The 21612-nt window shown below is 34.1% G+C and overlaps 1 protein-coding gene across 11 annotated transcripts in view; it reads right to left on the bottom strand.

Annotated features, from left to right (window-relative positions):
* The window catches only part of LOC113495329 (uncharacterized protein ZK1073.1), a 36818-nt gene that overhangs the window by 13542 nt on the left and 1664 nt on the right, over positions 1–21612 (bottom strand). For 2 of the 11 annotated variants that reach the window (XM_026874005.1, XM_026874008.1), the window contains exon 1: positions 15957–17291. The exons of 2 other annotated variants lie outside the window; for them this stretch is intronic. In XM_026874005.1, coding sequence (XP_026729806.1) covers positions 15957–16112 — 156 coding nt within the window. In that variant the 5' untranslated portion in view covers positions 16113–17291. Of the gene's footprint in view, positions 1–3172; positions 3432–15905; positions 17294–21612 lie in introns of those variants that run through there. 7 more of the 11 variants (XM_026874004.1, XM_026874007.1, XM_026874011.1 and 4 more) reach the window with 5 other exon arrangements.

The following is a 21612-nucleotide window of genomic DNA, read 5'->3' as shown; positions in this document are numbered from 1 at the left end:
AATACATTATATCATAGTAACCTTCCAAATAGGTTAGTTACCTATAACTCAATGAAAACAAAATAAAAGATTGTCCAAAGCAAAATTGCCTTCACGAAACTTCTTTCATTCCAATTTCAAACAGCCTAAAGCTAGCAATTTTTCTTCACTTCACACAAACTTTCCCCACATCTTCTCCCTTAGTGTTACCATTATAAACATTTACACCTAAGCTTCCTTTGTAAAACTTCCTATCAAACTTTTACTTTGTATACAAGGTCATGTATTGTTAAAGATATTATGAAGTTGTTAAGAATACACGTACTTGGCAACAATATTGAAAACATAAGAATACAGTACTTAGAGTCTGTGTAGCTTATGTTTAAATATTTTTAGAAGTAGTTTATAGTAATTTTAAACTGGAATAAAGCATAGGAATAATCACGTTCAATTGTGGGTCTCAGCTTATATATCTTAGCAGATTTATATATCTTATCTACAGTCGTTGCGCGTAATTAAGAGCTAGAAATTCTGAAGACGTATCTTTACTAAGGGGGTATCGTGTTGCCCATGTTAAACTGGGTTGAGGAAGACAGATAGACAGTCGCTCTTCGTAAAATATTGGTACTTAGCTGTACCTGGTTAGACTGGAAGCCAACATAGTTGAAAAGGATGATAATGACGGATTTCCGGCAATTTGAATGAGTGTTAAATTATGTCAAAAGATTGATTTACTTTAATGAATCGGATAGGAAAGTTGAATTTGATTAAAAAATGTTTGGAAAGAAATATTTCTTGCTTATTTTTTTCTTCTTCTTCTTTCTCCCATTCACCTCTACTTGTATTGATAACAGTATTCCTGTTTTTACCTTCAAACAAGACCTTTTCTGCTTAAAAGGGATAAACGATCAGAAAGCTAACCTAAAACTAAAATCCCCGCTAAATATGTTCGTCAAACAATAACCAGGTCAGGAAATGTCAAAGTTGAAGAGAATGCAGTCCAGATGTCGGACAGATTTAGCTTAAGCCGCTTATCTCAGACTTAATACCTAATAGCGAAGGCTTTACTTAAGCCCTCCATCATTAGCCTGTAGGCTTCATAATTTAAGTAAAGATAGGATTATTATTGAGGTAAAAAAGAAGTTTGTTACAATTACGTATTAAATACAGGCCACTCACGTTTAATTTTGTTTTACTGAAAAATAATAAACTTTTGTTAAAAGCACATGGAAAGTGTTAATTTGCTAAGTCAGTTAAGAACAAGAAAACTATTAATACATTTTGTAAAAGAGTATATTTAAAATAAAGCAGTTTATATTACAGTGTAACAATTATTATTCTAACTAAAGAAAAATAATCAAACTAAGCAATGAAAACAAACCCGAGAATCGAACTTGCATCCTTGGCACAGAAAGCTGTTAGCCCGACTGAGTCAACAGCCGTAACCAAAGTAACATACATTTGAGCATTTATAATGCGGTTATTGCAATATTAGTTAAAAGCAATGGGATATTTTATTACTGTGCTGACGTCACTAAAGTTTTGAAGTCTAATATTAACTGTATTATTTTTGTTTGTTTCGGTAATGGTAAGCAAAATATTTAAACTGCTGCATTATTGACTGTTCTACTGCTGTTGAAAGATCTCTTTCCATGTTAAGAACTTAATATTTTACTTCTACTCTATTTAATTGAGTAAGTGCCTTCCGAAGTGCTATGTAACCATAACATACTATCTAATTGTTTAAGTTTAAACTTATTATAAATGAACTTTTTTAATGATGATTAATGAAGAGGCCTGTGCCCATCACTGGGACGTATGTAGGCTGGCATTCTTATTATTTTAAATTATCAATGTAGAATGTTGGACTTAAAGCCATGTTCTACAATATTTAAATATAGACTTTTAAGTACCACAGCATTGATAGCCTAGTGAGATGACCATTTTAATCTCGAACGTGCCTCTATGTTTTCAGATTCATGTACATATTAGAAAGTAATAATTGTCACTTGTGGGAAACATTTTCAGAAGACCAGCACAGCTGTCAATTTTTTAAGGGTGTGTTTAAACACTGCTACCACTAGGTCGTACATCAACCATAGGAAAGGAGAGAGCCTTAGCAATTGGTTTCCTTTTTAACCCCTTAGATAGGAAACTCTAAAAACAACAATCCTCTTTTCGCTTCGTATCTAAAAGTTGATAAATAGAATCAGCCTTTCCACCTACGCTTTTACTAAGCCCACAATACGTGTATCTACATTCTGACCGAGCATCGGATAAGCGGCAGACCGTTTGTCGTCGCAAGGAAATGTCAATTAGAACGTTTGGTAGGAGAATTTGTCGATCGAATGAAAGAGGATTACCGACGTAATCGCCCTGTTATTAGTACCACAACTCTGACATCCTAAGGAAATTCTTTGAAATACCGATATTTCGTACGGGATATATTTATATAGTTCATAGTTGGCATTGCAAATTTAATCTTGCTTTCTGAATAAAAGGGTTGTAAATAGTTTGGGCTTTAAAAAAATACCTTAATCATGTCAACCTATCGCATGAATACTAAATCATTATTTTTACAGTTAAGTTACAGTTTTTCGATCACATTCTTTGTGGAGAAAAGCCTACGAAGGCTTTTTGTCCGTCGATAAAAGCGCAAAGTGGCCTCGTAATAACCGTACTTTGGAAAAACGAATAAATAATGCATTTATCTGTAGGAACTGGTAGCAGAATCAAGAGGCAAATCAAAACTAAATACTGTATTTAAAAAACTGATACACTACAATATTAATATTATTAGCTGTTAATACAGCGAATAACGCTTCAGTTAGAGACCTGACCTAATTGCACTAAGTAGGCACAAAGCGAATTTATAAACACCACTCTTAGATTTCAGGTCCTAAGTTTAATTCCTACACTAAATAAGAATATATATAATACACAGTAATTTAATCCAATAAATAAAAATCTCAAATCCAAAACAATCACACCCTGAACGTCAACGTTACCGGCTAATCTCAATACCAACACGAATCAAGAGCACGATAAACGTAAATAATATTCAACATACACAAAACATATAAACTAAATCCGTACGAAAGTCGGCACGTCAACATTCGCGAAAACAAAAACCTTAAAATACCTTGAAACATAATACCTTTAAACATTTAAATATTCTATTTATTAGACTTACCTGGACCCCTTTTTCTTCAGTCTCCGACATTCTATAACTTTTATATGAGGCTAAACAAGTGAGTGTCGCGGAAACGTCCAGTACTCTGGAGAGTCGGGAATGCTATGAAGAAACCGCGGCGGTTAGGGAAGCCGTATCCGTTGCGACGGCGGACACTGGGCTCGGGAAACGCGAATTGCAGTTGGGATGCGATTGTAGAATAATTTTATGTTATATTTGTGAAATTAGCCGATTTTGTAAAGCATTGCGCTATATTAGGGATTACTAGATTTTTGATACGATTTTAGCTTACTAATGTGTTGTGTCATTTTATAAACGTAAATCGTTTTGGAAGAAAAAAAGAATGAAAGATAGTACAAAATCAGTAGATAGTGGTCATGATAGTTGTAATTGTGAACTAGTTCGCCTGCAAAATTGTAATAGAAAATTTATTTATCTTTATAAACTTGTATTTTTTTCTAAATGGATTTAAATAATTGCCTTCCTAATCCGAGATTTCGCGCTTATTTACAAGAAAAATATATAACAACTAACATTTGGCCTTCATTACTAATCAATTTACCCCTCACTATTTTTATAATTATAATCATTGTTAAAGGCAAAAGGTACCAATTATTAGAACTACGACATGCAGGTTGAACCACTGAAACTTCCCTTGAAATTTTACATCGTAGGCATTGTAGGCAATAGCAATACCTACCACTTAAAGATAAACTTTTAACTCCGAGCGTTAAAAAGTTTCAGTATGCGTTGCGGATTTTTTTATTGTTTAATAACGTCCATCAGTGAGTGGAAAATTCAATACGATGGTACAGCGAGAGGATAGTATGCTGAGACTATTTTATTATTAATTTTCTATTATGGAATATTGACTTAACATTTATTTCTCTAAGTTCCTTAAGACTTGATAGGTAGATGCATTTGAATAAATAAACAATTTATCCATTGCAACAAAGAAAGTCGAAAATACTTTTTTTGTATATTTTTGTTTAGAACATAAAACAGATGTTTGTATCTTACAAACATCAAAACAAATTCATGTTTAATATCTTGCAAGCGATATTTATAGAAAACAATACTTATAAACCCTCGGTTGTTGAGTATCGCTTATCTTACAGCAAAATGGTTGCTCACCTCTAAAAGCAAGCTTATTGCTGGTGTGAAAAAGAGAAGGCACACTAAACGTTATATACTTTCGTCTCTTTTCCACAACTGCAAAAGACTTAGTTTAAGAGGTTGTAGTAGTTCTGTCTTTAAATCGGTGCGATGTGCGTTTAGTCACGTTTGTACCAACACACGTAATAGATATTACTCATCACACAATAGCCACTCTGGACCTTTCCATGAAAAAATAAACGATGAATAGAGGTCCACAATTTTCTTCTATTAACATACGTATTGAAATGCTAATAGATTTTGGATATTAAACAAGAATGTGCTTATGCCTTAAATGTTTTGAAACTAGGTTGCGAAGGAAACCTCTTCTTCAAGAGTACCTACCTTTAGTTCGTCTATCACAGAATCTTTATTTAAATTCAGTTGTGATAACTTCAGAACCAACTAATGGTTACTTAAAATTTGAAGGTACGTTTTAAGCAAAGTTTATGTTTGTGTCATACATAAGTTGTCTTTGTCATCTTGTAGGTTGTTTTGACATTTTCTTGAGTACAGAAACTCTCGCAAGTTATGAAGAGCACAAACTTATGAATGTTAGATCATAAATCACATTATAACTGGCTCCCGGAGGTACTCTGCTGCAGCGCATCGACGTCGAGCACTAAACAAATTAATTATCACTATAAATGCCTCGCTTTTGATATACATTGAGTTTGACACGAAATAGAAGTTACATAAAATGGAAGGACTTTAAATACTGAAATAGGAACTTTCCAAAGTCGGTTCGAATGGTCGAAGACCGTTCTTGTGCTCTGTTGTTGTCAGTCACGACCCTGAGCTACGAGGCATCGAGAAGAAAGAGAAAAAGTGCTGAAAATTAATTAGTAATCCAGGATTTATCCAAAAAATGAAGGTACATCAAGGCAGAGAACTTTGATTTGATAAAATATTCTTTAATTTTTCAATACAACTATTTAAACCTGAAATAAGATTACTTAAGTCATATTATTGATCACACTTTCAGATGTCACATCTAGCTTGTGTCCAATTGCACGAAATTGTGAAGCGCTCCGCAGGAGGAGCTATTATTAACTCAGTTAATATGGTCTTCAATATAAATGACGTAAAGTATAGTGCAGGAACAAACGGGATCCTTCTTTTATGATATTTTTATTGCTTACTTACAAGAAATAAAAAAGACACTATTTCCATTGATCAAGTACTTCGTCGACTCTTACTCAGACTCGCTCCCTTACTTACATACTTTTTTTTTTCAAGCTTCACTTACTCTGTAACTTCTTATTAACATCACATTTTGGTCAATCATCAAAGTCATTTTTGTATGATTATTTAGTGTTTATGAAGAATTATATTCATCATCATATCATTTCATCAAGTTATAAACTTTGTAAAAATTATTTACATCATTGTATTGGTGTCATATTAACTGAGTTGTTTACATGTTATAATGGTCGTTTTTAGTTTCCCATTAATTATCGGGAAGCACCATATACTAATATATTATTGTCAACGGCACACACTCATTAGGGTATATCACATTCATTATTTTTGTTTAATATATAAAATGAAGTTAAATAGTGGCTACGTCTTATTTATGCTGCCATTTTTTTTAACTTTATTCTATAACACAAAATTGCCAGATAGGGAATGTTTTTCTTTAACGATCAGCTGGTCCTACTTGTTACATGTGCTTTGTTGTATGATTGTCTGCTACGTGAGCAGCACTTATTAAAAGACGTAGTCATAATTTAATAGCTAAACCCAATCTATGTCATACTTGCCATGTCAAAATCTACAGATTGCCGAAACAAAAATATGTCTTACAAAGCAAAACTATAACAATTTATTCATAACTATTAGGTAGATTGAAAGTTCCAAAATAGCTTATACCAACTTCCAGTAGTCTTCTAACGCCATCTATCCGAATTTTCACAAAACTACACGAGTTTTCATTTGCATCATCGCAACGTTCCGTCGAACTGAAACAAAAGTTTCAGCGGATTCATTTGTTTTGGGTTTCGCCGCTGTACGTCGCTGTGATCGTAATTTTGGATTTATAATTTTACACATAGAAAACATCTACTCTTGCTTTTTAAAATTGTTATTCAAAAAGCTTATTTTTCTTAACCACGATAGACGTTTTATGTGTTTTGTTTTTGGCATAAATTAACGCCAAATTATTTTTACACGTACAATAGTAGATAGTTAAAATAAACTTTTTTTAATCAAATAACAATATCTAAGTTCAAATGCCCGTAACAGAAGGATAATACCTTTTCAGATTGCTTTTTTCGCTAATATGATTGATCGAAAAAATAAACACAGGTGTAAATAAGTAAAGCAATATCAAAATCTCAACAGAAGACCTTCAAACACTTTAGAAATAAAATAACAAAAACCAATTACAATCAATTCGTCGTTGATTGACAATTGCACCACAAATGTGCAACGACTGATGTCAAGACTTCCTGCTTACAACGACACTCGTAATTGAGCTCGATTACATGAGAGTATTGTATCAGATAGTATAAGTATTCTAGAAGAAACCTTTTTCATAGAATTTTTGAAAAATACAGTATATTGTCTTGGCCGAATATATTTCCAACGAGCTTTTTTCCTAGTAACTCCACCTACAAACTCCAACATCGGAATAAGGAGATCTGTGTTTATCAGTGAACTACGATAGGTGACAAAAGTGATTTGCTCATGATGAGCCTTTATCTAAATGTCCTTAAACTGCAATTCAATCTCAAGCGAAGCAGATTCAACTGTAAGCCAATGTTTTTAAAATGGCTGTCCATTTGATTCTTACTAAACATTAATTATTTAAACTATAATCAATTTACGAGCAATGTGTTGCCCTCCTTCATAAAAGTCTTTTGTAACTAGGTGGGTTTTATCTCACGACGCACAGGACGGTAGGTGAACTAAACCACCACTAGGCCAAGTTGCTTATTTCTCTATTAACCCCGACTACTACATACTAATCAACTAACTAATTACATAATATCATGCCTCTGATATTACCTACTCTTTGACAAGCTGACTGTGATTACGTAACGGGGGGGCTCGTCTGTCTATTCTTAGCCCAGGAGCGTGATCCTCGACAGTACGATGTAAATCACTGGCTATTTCCATTGTGAGTGCCCACGTAATGAGGTGATGATTGCTTCATAAGGACACAGAGGCCAAGATGGTATCTTAGCTTTGAAATAAGGTTCTAAAAATATGGTAGTGAATACGTCTTAAATGATTGTACTTACTGTCAATCTGTTTATCTTATGACCACAATAGCCAAGCGAAAAAGGTTTCCCCTGGCTACAACTGAAACTGTTACAAATAGAAAAGGATTTCCTTTTTGGAACCAAAAAAAATGACAATTCTTAGAAACTGGAATCAATAGAAAATCACTAAAAGATTTTTAATTAATTTTCCATTCCGCCCACTCCATTTCGTTTTCTCTAGGATTACTATAAGCCATTTTTTTTTTCCATATGATTTTGATTTAATAATTTAATATTTTCAGTTAAGACTTAAAACTTTTGGAAGTTGGAAAAAAGCAGAATATTGAGTATTTAATTGTGGAATACGATTTATGTATAAATAAGATTTTTAACGCAATTTTAAAACATGAATTCTAAAAACTCTCTCCTTTCAATAACAATATCAAACTATTTTTACAGTCTGAACGACATGTGGAGGCGATTCTAAAAATAACTAAATCGTTTCTGTCGCATGCAATTATTCTATTGGATGCGCGGACGCAATGGACTCCAGCGGGTTGGTTCACATGGTAGAGCAGGCAAACAACTGAAATGTCGCAAGTCACTCAAATATAGGTATTTAAAGTACATATTGTAAATCTGGACCACGCTTGCTGCTTATATTATCTAGATAGAGTTTAAATTAGAACCTAATCTTCTTTACGTTTCTGTACATTTGCGGAAAAGAAGCAAGAACCAACCATGTAGCAAGATGCCTTTAACAATAATAACATTTTTTTTTATAAAATAATGATTAAAATATGCTTTGATTGACAATTAATGAATGAGTCACAATAGTAGGTTAGTAATATTTGACGAAGTATTTAAAATATTCTCAATATATTTCATGATTAACAATGGAAACAAAGGTGAAGATGGAGAGATAAAAAAAATACAGACAATATTTTGACAGCACAGACTGAAAATATACAAACTGTGGTTTTAAATGACACAGTGATATACTCGCATGTAACCCAACATTAACATAATCGTACGACTCGAGAACAGTTAAAAATAAACTTCAATGCTTTGATATTTTCAATGTAGTTAGAGAGATATTTTTGAATGCGTTATTTTTGCATCAGTCAAAATCAGGGATCGTAGTTAGCGTCATGTTTATCGCGTTTCAAAAACTGCTAGCTTTAATTGTAATATCTGAATAAAAGTTATATATTCCTGAATAATTAATAAACTATCTATTCCATGGAGTGGTCCAAGGTTCTTAGCATATAAACCCAAACTTGATCTGATTTGAGATTTGAAACCACTCACCGTTCTGAACCAATTAAAGCTTGAATGACGAAACAAGTTCTAACGACTTCATATTTAATTTTAATTTGTATCTGTCATGTTGTAAGGTTTTACGCAATCAAAATTACTCATAATAGTTAAATAGCAAATCTTTCTGGCGTTTCTTAAAAACTGATATATGGAACACTTCACGCTTTTTTCACAATAATACCATTTATTGTTTGTTAATTTATTTCTAAATTAAAATGCAGTTTTAAGTTTATTTTATCATTAAAGCGTGTTTATTAGTTTTTTAAAGTATATTTTTAGTCGTAATAAAAACGTGATTTTTTAAGCTTTAGAACTGAACAATAATGCTTTAGTTTGATTCAAAAGCCATTGCAAAAAAACCGACAAGATCCATCTTAAATACGTTGTTTAACCAAAAGGTTTGAAAAATCCAGGAAGAAATTTAAAAGAGGGGGTCCTTTTAAGGCCCTTAAGCTGATTCCGGTGTTATTAGAACAGAACTATCCTTGAAACTTCTTGTTGGTGCAATCTACGCTTACATCTTTCAATACAATTCTCATCTTGCATATTAAGAAAGGTAGCCACGCCAAAGTCATCAAGTCACTTTATAAAAATACATAATTATTATAAATAATAGTCATCAAACACTCAATGGAGACATAAAATAATATCACACGAACTACAAGTTACACAACATCACACAAATGACCTAATCCAAAACAAACTTCTGAAACTCAACTGCACCTGTTTTCTAATATAATTAATATCACATCAAATTACGTTCAAGCGTCGTTGTAAACATTTTACGAGTATTCGATGAATAAAATGTTTATATTTACGATGAGTAAGACTATGTAGGTACTGGAGATAGCCACAAACGAGAAACGGAACTCTGCGGTTTATTTATTAAAGATTTTTGTGTCAGATTAAATCTTTGATGTGATGTGAGCGGAGCTATTATTGTATGTTATGTAGGTGCTCTTATACGTCATGTGTCGTTGAGAATGTTTTTTAGTGAAATAGATAGCATAGTAGATGCACGTTTTCGTTCACAATAATACCATTTATTATTTGTTAATTAATTTCTAATTTAATTCCCTAAACTATGTCTGTATACATAGAAATCTAAATATTACCTTATTATTGAGACGCTTATTTTAGTTTCTAACTTATTTACAATTTTACAGACAACATTTTAACTTGTAAATATTTAACTCTGTAAAATTGTAAATTTCTAATTTAAAAATTATTTACCACTTTCTAGTCTCTTTCATCATTAAAGCGTGTTTTATTGTTTTAAAAGTATTATTTTTATTTTATACTTTTTACTCTATTATTATTAATTTGATACCCCTATCATGGGGTGATTTTGTGGGGTGGATTTCAAATAGCCTGTCCACCATCTTGGACGTCCGCCATATTGTATTGGATGTGACGTTTCTTAGCTAGGCATGTATTGTCATCAGAAATCAGAGCGTGTGTAAAATTTCATCCTAATCGAAGTCCGGGAAGTGGGTCAAATTAAGATTCCAAGATTTTCGTACATAGTTACAAGTGAAGCTAATAAAATCGTGTTAAAAAAGCATTCGTATATAGGAGTCGTCTTGTCATAATAAACAAACGATATTCTTTTGTTTTCTCAACATACGTGTTACGGTGATAAAATAATAGAATTTTTGATGGTCCTGACTGTACCAATGTTTGTTTGATTTGCTCGCTATGACAACTGTCGAAAGAGTTTTAATGTCGACTGTACCAAGAATGTTTATATTGTTTTTCTATCGTAAAGTTTAACGCACTTTCAGATGTTTTTAAACGTTTATATTCTTTGCTACAAATGTAAAGTAAATGTAAACTTTAAGGGTCTATTATTGAGTTTTTATTTGATTAAAAACTGAATAATATCAAGTATCAACACATAATTAATTTTGGTTTAAAATTTTTAATTATGAATCCTTGGAAGCTTAGAAAAAGTCTAATTCTATCACCAGGTTTTACATTTCCAAGGTGACACAACTGCAATATTGGTATGTCACTTTAAACTACGTTAGCTTTGCAAATTGATATTTAAACTGAGACTATAAAATTCAAAGAATTTTACAGTTCGACTCGCGATCCCGCCGCGTCTGCTCATGATTAAGGACTCCGGTTGGGTTCGAAACTAGTCGGGCTACCCCGATAAATACGCGTGAGTAAACCATTACATCATTTTATAATGAATCAGTCTCACGATAGTTATTATAAAAAAATCAAAGAATTGAATTCTTATCTCATAAATATAACGTCACAAAGACCTAGACGCCACAATACATTAGCAGATGATTTGTCCAAATCAATTCCACGTAACATTGTAAGAACGCTGAACACAAACACATTCATCGAATTTATAACTAAAAATACCGAAATACGTCCTCTACACATTGACCGACCAAAATGGGGCAATGTTAACAATAACATACAATGCTCGCCATTCACACAATGGATACATCAGACGTCTTGCTAATGGGGCAACGGACAGGCTGCAGTTCAAGGTGATGCGTAATACAGATAGAGATTGGCACCCTAGTGTAATGCACGTGATCTTGTCAACGTTACCCTCCGTGCCAAATAATGCGAACACTCTAGCCTACGAAAACATTATGCGTAAGACGGCAAGCATATGTAATTGTTGGTATCTCAGGTACGAATTCTGGTTTTGCTGCGGCACATAATAGCGAAGGGTTTGCAAGAAACTCATGTAAAAGCATAATACCGATTCACGTGGAGAAGAGTCTAGATCATTTACAATAGCTGCGTTTGAGAAGCTTGAAGCTCGTGAGATGACTGCTAAACCTTACCACCTAAAACTGACTCCCAGTTAGACAGAAATTAACAAGGGACTGCTCAAACATTAAACGTCAACTGTTTAAAGCTGCTACGGAACAATAACGACTGTTAAAGTACCAAAAGCATCTCCATGCAAAGCAGCCCATCGAGTCCCACCAAGAAAGATAATAACTCAAATCATAATAAACAAGGCTGTTCTTAATAAAGATGACAATTTAAATTCAAATGAAAAAGACCAAGAAACCAAAGAACGAGTCTACTACAGTGCAATTCTGTGTCTCGTAAACAATACATCTAAATATAATAGCGAGTCTAGTCGGTGATTTAGAGTTCATTTATGGCCACATTAAACCACAGACGTTTACGAAGACATTTATTGTCCGCTAAGAGTTACAGCTTTGATTGTTCATCGGAATGTAAATGTTGCGTTTTTGGGCGAATGTTGGCGATTCTTTTTGAAGTACTGGTATCTGGTGGGTTGAGATGGTTACCCTGAATGATAATGATCAAAACGAAGAGTAAGTCGAAAATTATAGTGGAATTATATTTTTCGAATTGTTTTCTGGTTGGTGTGCCTTATAATTACTGTCTAAAGACTTTCTCGATGAGAATTACATGAACTAGTGACACATGATAAACTTCGCAATCCGGAATCCACCGCCAGACATACTCGTAGAAAGGCTGAAGCCAAGACTTACGCTCAAGCATGGATCCAATAAAAAAAAAAGATAAAGCAGCGAAAATTGCATACGGAAAAATGAAGGCGGTGTGGAATATACTAAACAAATACACAACAACTACTTACAGAAACACCTTCCGTAATATCGAACATTCTTTGAAAAAATGGAATGGAACAATAACGTAAAGCGAGGAATTTTATGTCAAACGAAAATACTTTTTTAACGTAAGACATCTCCCGTACGTCATTGTAGTCCAATCTCAATATAAAAATAAATAATATTCTGTGGTACAATAATAATAGATTAAAAATGAAGTAAAACAGAAAGAAAAATATCAAACTTTTCTATTCTCTGCCCAAACAGCCTTGAGAGTGATATACTCGTAAAACTGTCGGAAAAATGATAATTTTATAATTGTACAATTTCTTCGTGCAATGTAACGGATGTACTGAAGTGCAAACTCCAGTTAACATTCACATTTTACAGTAATCAAAGCTGGCACGATTCTGTTACGATATATTTTAGTGTAATATCGGCCGTGACCGAGCATTGTCGGAAAACGCTATTTCTTTCTACATGTTGTCACGAATATGCCACAATATTAACAATATGTTTAGAGTCAAACTAAATTCTGGAGCAAAATTCGTTCGAATCTCGGACCGAGAACACGTTTTACGAGTAAATGCCTGAAGCTCTACTAGCCTATCTTACAATAAGATTATTGCAATAGTAGTAGAATAATAGAGAAACGCCGCCCGAAGTTCATGTAAAGCACTATCACAATTCCACAACTAGTATGCCAATAGTATAACTTTACGATATTGAAGATGGCCCACTTAACAATTCATTCACAGGCCTTCCTAATTGCATGCCATCGTTTTATGTTTAACGCAGTTAGGTTCTATTTTGGTTTGGTTGGAGGCTTCCTGGTCTCACTTGTCATGCTCATATTCGTCCACTGCTAGACATAGGCCTCCCCAATTGCACGCCATTAAGATCTACATATTTTCGGCTGCTCGCATCCAGCTCCTGCCAGTCATCTTACGCAGATCATTACTCCACCGCGCCTGAGGACGTCCGAGACTATGTTGTATCTCTACTTGTCCAGTGGTGGACGTAAACTAAGCAACTTCACATCGATTAACATTTTCTGAAGTAGAAGTAAGCATTTTCATTTTCGAAATCCAATTTCTTTTTTTCTCCCTCCCGATTGATAGTGTCTATAGGTGATATGTACAGTAAAACGTCAATCAAATAAATCCAAAAATAAATACCTTTTGAGTTTTTTATATTAATTCTTCGTTACGCAGGTACACTCGAAATTATTTATTATTTTAAACATCAAAACTAGCATTGTTTATCTCTCTGACGCATGCGCAGTTTTCTGTTTCAGTTTGTTCCGTTTCTTTGTTATTATATCATAACACTACTTATTGAGAATCGATTGAAAAAAATCACAGTTTCGTGTATGACCACACGAAGCTGTTAAAAATTACATGAGTTCGCAGAAAAAAAAAGAGAATTTGATATTTTTTCAGAGAGCGAAATTCTGAAAAAGATAAGTCATTATTCACTGCATAATTGTAGTATTTAATTCTTAATTAAAAGAGGAACTTGCTTTGCATTTTTTTAATGTATTTAATTTTTTTAGATAATGTTAAAATTCATAACGTTCGATAGATTCTATGGCTCAGATTTCGATTTCTGCTAAGGATATGTTCCATTATCAGAACACTTTATGTATTATTCCCAATAATAACGCATTCCTGTTACGCATTATACTTCTAAAAATACTATTGCGTATACGCAACCGTTATTATAACAATAAAAGTAAATTCGCAACACTTTATTCACATAACACTTTTCATAGAGCAATGAAGCTCATAAATATTCTTTGCCCCATTTAAAATCTAAACAAAAAATAAGCGCTCTAAAATCCCTAAAACAAAAGTGTACGAGAAAGGCCGTGACGTCACTACAGACCCTGGAGTTGCCAGCAATCTAAATCGGTCGCGACAATGAGAATATTGTTCTACAAATTATTTATTTGAACTTTTACTACTCTGGCAATGGGTCGCTTAAAAATGTAAGAGCTATTATTAGGTATTTAGTTATTGATTTCATTTAAGCGGTCGCTTGTATTACTATTGGCATCGTTTGTGTTTATTGACAGACAGTTAACGCGTGTATCATATTTAAAGATTTAAGAAGAAAAAATGTTTGTGTATTTATTTTGTGCAGATTGCCAAGTGGCTGTTTAGCTGCTTGTTTCGTGTATCGTGCAACGAGGCGGTGCAATAAAATGATGGCATCGTTATTTTCTAAATAGACTGTGAAATTTATTTTATAGACGTTATCATAGTTGCGACAGAATCCGTAATTGTGTACCCTTCAACACTTCCTTATGTTATTGCGGAGTAGAAAATGAGTTGTAGCTAATAAACTTTAGAAATTTTCTGGCGACACTGGGCATGTTAATTGCCATGATTTGTTTGTTAAGGGCCACGCTAGATCAGTTATCGTAAGTATAAATATCTGATGCTCAATTAAACCTGTATCCAATTCAATCCGTGCAGGTCGCAAATATAATACAGTTGTGGTAGGTAACATAAAAACAATTTTCACTAAATAATAGATAGGTTTTTGAGATTCTAAATTTGGAAGTATTTAAAAAAATCTAGCTTGGAAAGTAAAATATGTTATGTTACCCACAGAAAAAACAACGTTTTTAGAATCACAAAATGGTTGTTCCGAAGAAGACAAATAAAGTCATATTATGCTTGTGAAAATGTTCGTATTCTCTGAGGATTCTTAGCAAAATATTCGTGTAATTTTCCAAAGCTAACAATATCGTCATCTTTATGCGACACTAATACCCCATAAAGTAGTTATAAATGGTTCATTGTTAGCAGGTGCACCTCTCGATATAGGTATGAATAAACTTAACGGTGGAAACTGTTTAGTCTGCACAATATTTGGGTTAAACACCGCTGTAACCTACGTCGCACCATCGATCAATCGAATCAGAAATAATAGGAAAAGCGTACAATCAATTTGACGTTTGCTAATATGTTGTTGTTTAGGTTTTGGATCGTGTCTGAAGCTCCATTTAAACGGTTATGATTGTTGAAAGACTAAGCTATTACTACGCCGGTTTGGAGGCTACGGCGTTATGGAAGATTATTGTCCTTAGAGCAAATTTCCTAACACGCAAAAGTTTTTCTTTGGACGAGGAGAAACAAGTATTAACGAATGCGGATCTATTCGTTAATTTTTGTGTCTTTTACCATTTAAAATTAACGTTCAGGATGACACGACTACATTAAGAAACAAAACCCCTTAGACTAGCGAAATTCCTTCCAACGCAATCGGTGATCCAATCACTCATTCCTATCACGACACGCCTAAAAAGAATAACATTCCTCTACATTTGAGTGATCAAATCAGTGCTGACGCTTGTAACTTGTCTAGAGTTCAAAGATAGACAAACAAAACAAGAACTCACAGGTTATACCGACATACAAAGCGATAGCTTAGCCACAAACACACATAGGAACTACACTATACCTGGTTACAGTCTTTTCTCGGGCAGGGTACCAAATGGTAAATGTGGCTCACCGGAGTCAACGGTGAGGGGATGCTGGCGGAGCGCAGCATGCTTAGCTTCCGCCGCTGCTCCGCCGACAACGAAGCCCGCCGGCTCCTGGTAATTCCATAGCCGGTCACATCAGCAGAGTCAAGACTCGCGCCGCGCGTCAAACTCGGACGAAACATTTTAATTTGAATGTTATGCAGTTGAGTTGATAGATGGAGATTATTGGTGATTGCTGTGTGAAATTCGGTTTTTTACATGATTGATTTTTTGTGGTTTTATTGTGGATTGTGAGATTCTTTAAATTGATTTTTATGTTATGTGTCTAGTCATACGGTATATGGATGAGATTGCCTACTTGTGTAATTCGACAAATGACGTTAAAGCTTTGTGAAATGAAATGAGTATCTAACAATGAAGGATTCATTTTTCTAAAGCTTGATTTTGAGCATTTTTTTCTAACATTGGAATTCTTTGGGAATGCTTCTAATGAAAATGATAGATCAAATTTTCATGTCTAATAGATCACCATTCTTTTTTCGTTTCTTTCTCGATAGTCTCTTAATATTTCTAACAACAGTTCTAAAATACCTGATATTGTTAGTGTGGAATTAGCAGGTCCTAATTGTAGGACAATCAGAGGTTCGTAAAACATGTTGAATTCTAGTGTAAAAGACATTTTGGATAATTAACGATTGATTGAATTCCAAAAACAATCGACAAAACGTGTCGGTGAAGGTTTGGGTTATGAAAGAATTTGTATAAATTATTGTAGCACAAATTACTTCTCGAGCTTCAGATTTTCAATAAAAAAATAGAATCAAAGTTATTTGGGACACCTAGATTTTATTAGGTCAAATCTTTGCAGTAAACATTACTAGTACTAGTAATTGAATGCTACGAATACGTTTGAGAATATTATAAAATGAACGAAAAACATATATCTCATGTAAATAATGATTGCATGAAAATGGTTTAATTGAGCATTCAATGGTACATTAATAGGCGTGATTTATTTATTGAATGTTATCTCAGTTCCCTTAAAGAATGTCGGTGCTTAATCAATATTGTTAAACTGTGTATTTAATAATATAATTTATAATTCCAATTCAATCGTTTCTCCACAAACAAATCACCTTTTCCTTTCCATTTTTAAACCAATTCCCAGACACTTGTTATAACAACTATAAAAACATAATTGTCACTGTCTCACACGGTTTATTTTTGTTTCGAAAACAGGACTATAAAAAATATTAATGTCGGCGTTTGGGACGCGCGTTTGAGCGTTCGGACCGCGGGCGGGCGCGGCCTGAGCAGAGCGGGAACTGAACCGTAGTGGTGTGAGACAGGTCTGCGTGTGTTGATCGGTCGCCAAAACGTTGCACAATTATCTATCTGACATTTAAAATTGGATCAGACGGAGCGCAGACTGGAGCGGGAGACGGGATGGCGCGCTTATTAATTTTTGTGAGATTATCCTTAATTGGGATCGGTTTACCTCTAATCAATTAAGCCCAGCAGGAACTTAACATTTTTTATTGGGAATTTTCCGAAATAGAACTCTGTTTTTTTAAATTGAACATTTTTATTTAAAGCTTTGATAATGTTTGTATAAAAGTTAAGGATTAATTTAGTATCTCGTCAACTGAATGACGGAAACAGGGAAGTTTACCTATATTTAGCAAAATATGTTTAAGATTAATAAAAAGGGAAAAGTCAATTCGTTAATTCTTCTTGTATTTCTATTGTGTAGTAAATAAATATAATTATAAAAAGAAAGCTTTTGACGTCTTTAATAAAGTAAAAATTAACATATAAGAAGAAAGCCTACAACAACAAATTATTTTTTATTTATTTATTTTATTTATTCGTAAGCATGTAGGTATGTATAGACCAAGCTGGTATGTATACTCCTTAGGCCCCTTTAAAACAGTGGAATATTTACATAAATAAATACACGAAAAACTCTCAAGTTTGGCACGGCCGCAAGAGGCGCACTCCCGGGCTAGCGCGGTTTGTTGACATCTCTACACTTTAGTATTTGTGTTTATTATATATTTTAGTCAATCTAAATACGGCGCCGTTTGCTATAACGTATCGTTTCAACGGAACATTAACACTGGTTACACGCCCCTCTGTTTTGTTCACAACTGTGAGGTAGCGATGAACGAAGAGAAACGAACGTTTCAATAGGATTCCTGCTTTTAGAAATGCACCAACATGAGCACTTGTATGTGCTCTTGTTTCTCAAATCTTATACTTTATTTATTTATGAAAACTGGCTACGTGTAAGTCGGAATGATGATTCTGAGGGTTCGTACAAATAGACTGAGGAAAAGCAAATTTGCAAAAAAACATCGGCTTCTATGTCATTTATAACTGTACCAACCGTTGCTCAAAGTGTATTTTATTTTTATTGTTGTAAGTTTTAATTTTGTTGGTATAGCAGCAATAAAAATACATCATCTGTGAAAATGTCAACTATCTAGCTATTATGGTTCATAAGATACGACTTGGCCTCACAGTTGGACGGACAGGTATACATAGAAGTCCAAATAATTGAGTTTCGTTTTTCCCTTTTGATACGAAACACTAAAAAGCCACAGACTGCACAGAAGAATTTAAGGGTTGTATTATCCTGCAGTGGGACACTTAAGGCAAAGCAATAAAGATCTTGACATAGAACTTCAAGATTCAATAGTAAATTCAAACATACATAGATTTTAATACTGTGATATGATTACTGAAAGTGAATAGAATAAACAATACTTTGTGTTCATCCAATTATCTTTTCTGAACTTAAAGCAGCTTTACTCGCATGAAGCAACCCTAGCTAAACAGTATTTCTTTCAGAATCACCAGCAAGATGATACAAATCCAATTGCCACGACTATTTCTAAACTAATATTTGTACAAGTAAAGATTATAAATAAATTCAGAGAGCATTGGAACCCATCAATGTCAATGTCCAAGTTATTGATGTAGGTAAAGTCAAACAGACATTACAAGCAAATTATTCACAATGCTTATCACTCTTATTTCAAGAAAATACGGTTGATTTTCCTGATTTGTTGTAACCACGGCTGTGTGGTAAACGGTATGTTTAACTAACGGATACGCTGTTATAATTATGATTCATAGATAAAAATACACGTAAACGTTATTAGATTTTAATCTAGGAATGTGTGGATAGTAATTCTCACGGCAGAGATGACTGGTTTTTAAACTGAAAAGTTTTCTATTGTCAGCTTCTTTCCATGTGCGATCGACGATGTAAGTAAAAGTCAAAAGTACTATCTTCATTCAGGTCCACAATATTCCAGCCAGAGGTGATAGAAACCCGTAAAGTACCCTTAGGGTAACCTAGGACAGGTTGTTAATTATAAAAAGTAAAAATGGTTTGCTAAGAACTTCTTTTTTAGCTTACATCTAGGTGCTGGAGATGTTCCGAAATTTCCCTAATAGAAATTTAAGGGCAAGTCCGAATGTTACTGACTGCACGGATAGCCGAGTTCACCATGCTAAACTTACACAGGGCAAAAATCATTTGTGTGATCCTGCGGTGTGATCCACGAATGCTTGCCCTGAGTAGCTAGGCGTCTTTGTGCATGTGATTTGAATATTTGTGATACCCCGCGACACAAGGATTAAATACCTTAGTAATAATTTAATTAATAAATTATTTAATAAAAAAGTTGCCGTATTTATTATGGAAAAAATTTTTTTCCTGGTCCGCAAATTATAATTACGGTTAATAATGAGGAGGAATGAAAGTCATATTAAAAATAGAAAGACGTGTAAGCGAATGAATAATTCTACAGGGGTGAGGGAAGTAACACACGCAACTTAGACAGCTAAGTAAGTTGAGTTTGAGTTGTACCCAAATGCACAATAGTAAAACTAGAAAGCAAGATCACCATTAATATTCCCATGTCGGACATACAAAGGTATGTGTGGACCACCCTTTTGTTTAAAGCAGTGGGATCTACAAGACACCTGAAACATTTAACCAAACAGGTTGACCTAAAATTTTAATTATATTCAGAGCAATAAATCAAATTACCGATAAACTTCATTTGTTTACAATGAAACTAAGTTTATTGATAGATTGCAGACGGCTATAGACTAACACTTGCATTAAAGCGGATCATAAAACTCTAAGGATTGGGGCAGACAAAGAGAGTCGTGTGAGTATCTACGATACAGGTTAATCAGGGAGTAAACCCACTAAATAATAAAAAAAGAACGAAATTCTAAAAATTCAACATTAAAAATCTTCTTAAATTTCTATTTCATGTTTATTTGCTGGCACCAAAATGAAAAAGACGCACCTGACGCCCCAATCCCGGCACTGCTTTCCATACGCGGCTAATAGATGGCGTTGTTACCTCACTCCTGAATCGCGCTATGGTTTCGTTACACGACTATAATGGCTTGGTGCACATTCCCGATAGTATTGGAGGACAAGCTTTTTATAAGCGCTAAAGATTTTCATGCAAAATTTTTGAATAGTCTCAAGCGTTCGGTTCAGCCGTACGTGTTTGAGATTTGTTAGTAAGAGAGAAAGTGCCGGTAGTTCTTTGCAAACCTAGCCAAATTTCTGCGAACGTTATGTTAACTTATGTTATGAAACATGACAAACGAAGTAACTCTGAATGCTAATTGCAGCGAATGGATAAAGTGATAGAGATATACACAACGAATGAGTTTAACCAAAATGCGAAATAGTGGTAGTTTATTTCAGGGACTGAATAACCCGAAAATTACGGTATGTTTAAATAACGGTATGACGTCATACCGTAAAAAAAATAGTTACCGCTATATTTGGATACCTAATTTTATTTCGGTACCTTAATTTTTGGGTACCAATATAAAAAGGTATATTTCGCTAGCAGTACCTAGCCGTTACTAAATAAAAGTATGAAAGAGACGGAAAGACGAAGAAAACAGGATTGTTGCCGGTGCGCACGGTCGTGCCTTGGCCTTGACCACCCTTTTCGGTGCCTCGCACCCCTCGCCCACGTCCCGCAACTGTCAACGCTATATTTTTCGGTACCGATATCGCATAAAGGTTAAATAGCGGTATACCCTTACTTTTATTTTTTTAAGGTACACTTATTTTATACCGGTAGCGTAACCTTATACCGTAACCCCCTTTCAGTCCCTGGTTTATTTCTTGATATTACTGTCCCACTGCGGGGCAAAAGCAGGGGTCCAATCTATGGCGTCATTTCGCTACCTCATTCGGGATTATCCTCGTCGCCATCTTATACTCTTATGTCTGATTGAACCACTGGATACATCCTTTGTGTTGAGAATGATGTACAGGGGTAGTGACAAACGTTCCCATCCCATCCCCATTTTATACAGACTGGTTTCAGACCAACTAACAATACTGTTCTGTTTCCGGACATGTAAAATGACAATTCACCGAGGATCGGCTTCTGATATCAAAGGACCTAAGAATATCTTAGAAAGGAAGATTGGGAAGAATACGTACGTCCATAAGTTTTTTTTTTTACGAGAAGCATTTAACAAGATTTTTTGTAGACCTGACGAATGATGAATCATACTTTCCCATAAATAATCCTACAAATATTATGAACGCGAAAATTTGTAAGTATGGATGTATGGATTTTTGTTCTGCTTTCACGCAAAAACCACTGAACGGATTTTGACGAA

This window comes from Trichoplusia ni, chromosome 6 (genome assembly GCF_003590095.1).
Source record: "Trichoplusia ni isolate ovarian cell line Hi5 chromosome 6, tn1, whole genome shotgun sequence".
NCBI lineage: Eukaryota > Metazoa > Arthropoda > Insecta > Lepidoptera > Noctuidae > Trichoplusia > Trichoplusia ni.
Note: the sequence above shows the minus strand (reverse complement) of the source record. Positions and strands in the feature narration are given on the sequence as shown.